General features: G+C 38.3%; 1 protein-coding gene across 1 annotated transcript; it reads right to left on the bottom strand.

Moving 5' to 3' along the window:
* Nucleotides 1-4937: 4937 nt before the first annotated feature.
* On the bottom strand, nt 4938-5825 carry LOC143448515 (semaphorin-1A-like). The gene is made up of 4 exons (XM_076948294.1): nt 5766-5825; nt 5467-5690; nt 5204-5356; nt 4938-5094 (listed from the first exon to the last, which is right to left on the bottom strand). The coding sequence occupies exons 1-4, from the start codon at nt 5823-5825 to the stop codon at nt 4938-4940; spliced, it is 594 nt and encodes a 197-aa protein (XP_076804409.1).
* Nucleotides 5826-7303: the final 1478 nt, after the last annotated feature.

The raw sequence follows: 7303 nt of genomic DNA, 5'->3' as shown, positions 1-7303 counted from the left end.
GTTTGAATGTGTGATTGTATTATTTGCAAGAAGTACTTCAAAATGATTTTAGTTCACAAGTAATCCAAAACTTCATAAAGTATTTAACTGATCAAGCACGTAAAGTATATGCTAAAGCTTATACCAAAATTAATAAAACGACAGTTTAAAGTACTACTTTGCTATCCTGCATGAAATGCAGACATTTAGGTTATAGAACTACAGCAAAATAAAAAAAATACAGCATGGGGTCAAATTGACCCCATTGGTTCACAACGTTAGTTTTTTTCGTGGTAGACGGAGGGTTAAGCCGTACACACTTCATTACCTCTTAGACTTTGTTTTTTGAATGTACACGAACCTGTCATCGCCTGTGATCATTTGTAAGATGTTTCTTCTTCATTTACTCATATGTAGCTTATTAACCATTGTAGTGTGATCGTGTTCTGATCTTAAGTGTTGTGAAGACTTGATGTTCATGTCAGTTACCTCTTTCTTTGTACCAGTTATACCTTGCGTGCTGCCGTCGAATTTGTCCGTTTTTTATATGAGAATAACTTCATTCCACTGCGTTATTCTGGAGCCGGTATGTAACGTCCAAATTAGCAGTATTGTATATTCAAATTATATGATTTGTGATAATGATTTATATGAACCAATTGCGTTCTAGCCTCGTGTCTTTGTCTTGAATTCGTTTCATTAGAGCCGATGAGCTGTGACCTATTTAGGATGTAGTCATTGTAGTGTATTGCAGTTGTTAGCCTAACTTGTTTGCGTGGGTGTTGCATGCAGTACTATGCGTTAGTTGTCAGTAAACCTGTGGAATGCGTATATATTGTTAGCCATGTGATTGAGATCTAATTTACCAATATTTCAGATTATTGCTATTGTGGACAGACTCACAGGATAGTGATCATTTCCTTGACTTGCTTGTACTTTCAGATGACAACATATTGGAAGATGATGATAGTGATCAAGAAGAAGGTCACGATGATGACAGCGTCGTGGACGCAGGATACGAACCCGAAGATTGCGAAAGTGACACATCAGAATCTCCTGAAACCGAACTTAGGAAGAGCGTAGTAAGTATATCTCCAATGCTTCAAATTAAAAGGCATTAGACCAAGGAGATTTTAACTGGTCTGCGGTAGCATATTATGAGATCTTACTAATGCTTAAATGCATTTTTATATTCAAATTAGAAATTAAAACGACGTAAATTTGTCTACAAAGTTGAAGGTAATCGTCCCGGAGTGGGTTTTATTGAAAAAAAAAAAAAGACTATCAGCAAGTATTTGGAGCTCAGGAAAAAACGTACGATAAATTATTTTGGAAACATCAGTATGGCCTCTCAACTAATTGCAAAAAATAGTCAAAATTTAAAAACTTTTTCCAGATCAAGAGAACAAAATGATGTAAAAACGGAGAAAAAGAAACGGATTATACCGAAGAAAAAGTGTCCGTAAGTTCTACTATAATTTCGACCAGCTTTCAAGTATGAATGGAAGAGAATTTAAAATACTTTCAGCTTTTCAATGCTGTATTTGATTTTTATGTGTAAAAGAAAACAAAAGCCAAACATGTCCAAGAATAATGACATAATGGTGTTAGTAATTGTTATAGATACTGTGGTGTCATGAATTCGAATATCTCGCGCCACTGCAAAGTCGTGTACGATAAAAAACATAATGGGGAAGTTGATTTTGAGTGCGAACTTTGCAAAAAGAGGCTGACTTCTTGGAATGGCCTCGTGAGACACCTACATGGCAAGCTTCACGCTGATCAACCTAAGGCAAAGGAGATGGCTGATTCTATGGACCGCCGCCGGAAAAAGGTCCCAATCGTAAGTTTTGGTAAATACACACAGTACAAACTGACTGTGCAATAGAAACAACTCATGCAATGATTAACACAATTCCTCGCTACTTTTTACAGCAACAAACTAACTGCATCAACTGGAATAAAGTTTTAAACAACTTCAAAAGCTTTTTAATGGGCCACGATGGGGGGGCACACGAAGTACGGGTAGCCCAAGATAAAGTATTACTTATGCAAAATATAATAAAAGATTGTGATTTCAAAACGTTGGAGTCCATTAACCTGGACACATATAAAGAGAAATATGTGCAGGTTAGGACGTTATGTTAATTTTGATTAGTTACATACAATATTCTTTTTATATACTACAGGTAGAATCTACTTGTAATATATTCATAGAATGCATATATACAAAGTAAAAGCGCACTGGAAAGCAAAGGTTTGAAGGTGAACATCAATGAAACCAAAGCGATGAGAATTGGTAGAAAATCGTTGAAGAGAGTAGTCAGTACTGTTGATCCATGCGCAATTTGTGGGAAGAGAGTAGGGAGAAATTCCATTCAATGCAGAAAGTGCAAGTATTGGGTGCATAAGAGAAGTTCAGGTATCAATGGAAGGCTGACGAGTGGGAAGACATGTGAAGTTGGGAAGTGATGAGATCGAGCTTGTTAAGGAGTTTCGTTATTTGGGGGTAATGATAGGGGAAAATTACAGTACTGGCAGGGCAGTGACGGCAAGTATACGCGCTAGTTGGAAAAATTTTAAAGAATTGTCTGGTACACTCTGTGGCAGACTACTCTCTACCAACCTGAAAGGAAGGCTGTGTAAAGCATGTGTAAGAAATGTGATGTTCTATGGAGCTGAATGCTAGGCGATGAAGAAGGCTGATGTCAGGCGGATGCAGACGACAGAAATGAGGATTATTCGAATGATGTGTGGTAAGACACTACGAGATGGCATTACCAATGATGTGATAAGAAGGTGGACATGTGTGGAAGATATTGAAAAACATCTGAGAGGACATCGTCTGAGATGGTTGGGGCACGTTGAGCGAATGAATAAGTAGAGCTTAATAAGAAGAGTACAACATAAGATGATTGAAGGAAAGGTGAAAAGGGGAAGACCAAAGAAAACATGGGAAGAGACGGTGAAGGATGACATGAGAAGGAAAGGTTTGAAGATCGAGGATGCCATCGACAGGGGAAAGTGGAGGCGTCGCTGCAGACAACTGGTCGACCCTGAATTTGTTTCGGGATGAAGACCAGGCCTGAACAACATTCGAATGGAAGATGATGATGTATATATACAAAGTCTTAGCAAAAATAGTTGTATTTAAAAATAAACAAAGACCATCTTTCTTTATTTTAGAAATTACAAAATGAAAATAAAACTCCGTCAACATTCATATCCCACTCTAATGCCATTACGAGCTTCCTCAACTTTTCATTAATGAAGAAGCTGCCATTGACCTTCAACGTGGGGGAGGCCCTTATTAACCTCAAGAATCGAAGGGCATCCTATAGAAAATTTCTAAAAATAAGGTGATTACAAGCGCTGCCTACATGTAGCCTTTCAACTCTTGGATGATTTACTCGTATTGGTATCTGAAAACTAGTTTTGTTATTGCAATTAAAACTTGCATGTTAATAAATATACGTTTGTTAACCACTCTTGATTACCTAAAGTGTTGCGTTTTCTAGGAGGCGAGTTATTAAGGAGAGGGATCGCAGAAATGCGTTGGACCCGGCAGAAGTGAACAAAGTTATGACAAATCCACTTTTTCGTAATACTGCGCTGACCACAAAACGTAAATGACAGTTACAGTTGTTTTATATTTTTACATTATTTTATTTCTCGTTGAAAGGGTAACTCACTATATAAAAAAATGCAGTATGGAGAAGAGACCCCGGACCCGAGGTGAGAAGAGCCCATGGGGAAATCCTCATGGCCTATCTGATAATCAAAAACTCGCAGCGGACAAGTGCGGTCCGCAACATGCTCGTTGAAGAGCTTATACATGGCTGCCCGACCAAGAAAGAACGATGGATTATTCGTGTAAGTCACCACATTCTTCTTTCATGTAGAACACAATTTAAAAAGGATGTTTTTAATGCAGGTGCGCGATCACAAAACATTCTCAACATATGGGGATGCAACTATTGTAATGCCAGAATGGTTGAAGAAAGGGCTGGACAACCTTGTCCGGTTCAACGGAGAAGAGTGTAAGATTGTGTTTCCCCATAAGAGAAAAAATCTTACAAGTTTCGCCGCAGCTAAAGCAATACAGCGGGTGTGGAAGTTGACCGGAGGTCGCGGAAAATTTACAGCAACCTCAAACCGGAAGCATTCGGCCACACAAGTAATTGATCTTCACTGTAATTAGACCTAACAATATAAATAACGAAATATCGCTAATAATGAAAATATTCTGCAGCAGAATTTATATAAAAGTCAACCAGTGACGTATTTAAAATTTAAAATTTCATATTAGGTTAGATCTAAGAAACCGGAAATCCGCCTTTTGGTGGCCAAGCATATGGCCCATAGCTCTGCAACGCAAGAGAGCTATTACGCGAACGAGCTGCAGAACGCTGAAGCGGAAAAAGCCTATGAACTGATAAATGAAATAAGGGTAGGGTTAGGGTAGTCTTTAGTTGATTTGAACGACTTACCATTATTTCATTTATTGGGATAGAAACAACTCATGCAATGATTAACACAATTCCTCGCTACTTTTTACAGCAACAAACTAACTGCATCAACTGGAATAAAGTTGAAATGCTGCAGTGTGCAATGCTTGAAATGCTGCAAATGCTGCAGTTTGTAGTTTTTAAAAGCTGAAATAGAAGCAAACAGTGTATTATTATTTTATAAAGCAATGAAAGATATCTTTCATTTAAATTCAAAACGTATACACATTTACGGTTACGAAATTGCTGTTTTGATAATAACGTTTAAGAAAAATTAGAAGTCAGTAATTTATTGAACTTTTAAAAACCCAAATAATAAGATGTTAATTGGCAATCAGTCTATTCATACGTTTAAATCAATGTCATTATAAAACAATATCTCAAATAAACAGAAGCTCTACGAGTCTACGGGACCAGTTGGTGGTGCTATTATTCTTAAGTTATCGTCACTTACCCGGAGTTTGTTCTCGAATAAAGAGGAATCGCGTTGTGTGGTTGCGTCACGTTGTTATGGAGATCCCACGCGTTGACGCTCTGGTACATTATGGGATGCATGCGCATGAAGTTGAGACTGCGGACGGATAATTTGCTTGGATCGCTCGCACAGCTGGAAATGAAAAAATACGTCATAATTACTAACCCTTGTGCATAGCACGATGATCAAATATTACGTCAAAAACGACTTTTATGAGACGTCATAATAATGTATGATGTACCTGGCCAGGTGAGGTTCGGAGTAGTTGTCCTGCTGAGCCCAGTATTGTGCACTGGTTTTTGCATCGGCGAATTTCTCATAAAATACGCCGTTCATGGAAGCTTCAATGTCCGGCAGAGAGAATGCGCAAATGGCCGATGCAGGGATGCTGTTGCTGCGAGGAGGAGCGAGAATTCAATGTGGTGTGGTTAAGCTTGGTTTATGCTGCCGGGTGCCTTCATACTAGTTCGAGGTTTGTGAATATTCAGCCCCATGCTAACCCACCTGGGCGTGTTCATGAGAGCGAAAACCATCTTTGTCTTCCCGACCTTGTACAACTTGTCCAACGTCACCAGCTCAGTGACGTCACTAAGCTCGTTGAAGTAGAACGGCGGTTGTCCTGGCAACGAGCAGTTCAGTCTCGCTTTGAAGAATGACGAGAACTGATTCCTCAAATTGCGCCATCCACCGTCGTGCTTGCAAACTTGACCGATGCGTGTGTAAACTTGCTGTAGGGAAAACATTAATTTAACTTTATCGCCAATTTTAAATTACTGCCTATTATATGAAGTAATTTAATGTACCTCTGATTTATCCTCGACGGAGATCTCGGTAAAAAACGAATAAACTTTGTTCGAAGACATGACGACGTCGACGAATTTAATGAAATGGGGGGCTGGAAAATAACAACCATTATTTATGGTCATTAACTGGCAATTAGTTGCTATTTATTAACGAACACCAAGCATTAAAATTTTAATAAATCTTAGGCGATAACACTTTTCATTCCGACGACGTGACTTGACGTGACAAGTTTGGGACATAGTCATTTGTTTCTTACATGATAATAGGTTCTATTACATGTCATTACGTCACATAGAGGTCGGGTTTACTTTAGCAAAATGCTTGTTGTTGCGTGAAGGCTAAAAAAACGACAAGTACCAAGTAAGAAATGCAAATCTTGCGCAAACGCAGGTTGACCATCCAGGGCATCCGGCAATGGGCGCCATTGCCTGACTTGGTGCAGTTGAGACGAAAGTTTATTTGCAATTTTTATCGCGAATGTAAACACGGGTTGGTGAAGCCGAAGCCGCAACGAGTCGCTTTGGACTGCAGACCACGTTATAACATCTTGTCCGACATACCGCCATCCTTGTGGGAACCGTATTCTGACAACAATGGATGAAAACCTGGTCAGCTGGCTAACAAACACCTGCCCTACAATATGAGGTTTTTTGCTCACTCTCACAAGAAACCATCTACTCCAAACGAAGAAGAAGAAAGAAATGATAAAAATGGAGCGTAAAGTTAATTCACAATGGAATACAGGAAAACGTACTGTTCGAAAACGTTATCAACTTTAAGGTGGTGAGTTTAGAACTGAAGAAATTTGCTAAATACCATTGCTAAACTTGCCATTTGCTAAATAGGGTTAACAAATTGCTACTGAGTGTAACCATTTGCTAAATAGAGTTAACATGTGGCTACTGACTTTTACCATTTGCTAAATAGGGTTAACAAATGGCTACTGACGTTAACCATTTGCTAAATAGGGTTAACAAATTGCTATAGACATTAAACATTTGCTAAATAGGGTTAACAAATGGCTACTGAATGTAACCATTTGCTAAATAGGGTTAACAAATGGCTACTGAATGTAACCATTTGCTAAATAGGGTTAACAAATGGCTACTGAGTGTAACCATTTTCTAAATAGGGTTAACAAATGGCTACGGATTGTAACCATTTTCTAAATAGGGTTAACAAATGCCTACTGAGTGTAACCATTTTATAAATAAGGTTAGGGTTAGTTATAATTAGCACGGGTACAAACGTAAATTTTGTAAGTTATAATTCGCACGGGTACAAATATGCACGAAGTAACTATTACCAAATGTATCTCGCATCGTATACGGGTATCAAATTGCCAAAAATTATGGTATCTGGAAAATGGCTACGCATTTTGTAGCCATTTCCAGATTAACTTGCAAATCACTACTCCAAATTAGAAATTTAACTGGGCAACTCGCAAAAGGCTATTGTATTGCACAGCGTTTAACTTTTGCAATTTTAATTTTGTGGATAGTAAAGAAACATATTGCAATAATTTTGATTAAAAAAG

The sequence above is a fragment of the Clavelina lepadiformis genome, chromosome 3 (genome assembly GCF_947623445.1).
Source record: "Clavelina lepadiformis chromosome 3, kaClaLepa1.1, whole genome shotgun sequence".
Classification (NCBI taxonomy): domain Eukaryota; kingdom Metazoa; phylum Chordata; class Ascidiacea; order Aplousobranchia; family Clavelinidae; genus Clavelina; species Clavelina lepadiformis.
Note: the sequence above shows the minus strand (reverse complement) of the source record. Positions and strands in the feature narration are given on the sequence as shown.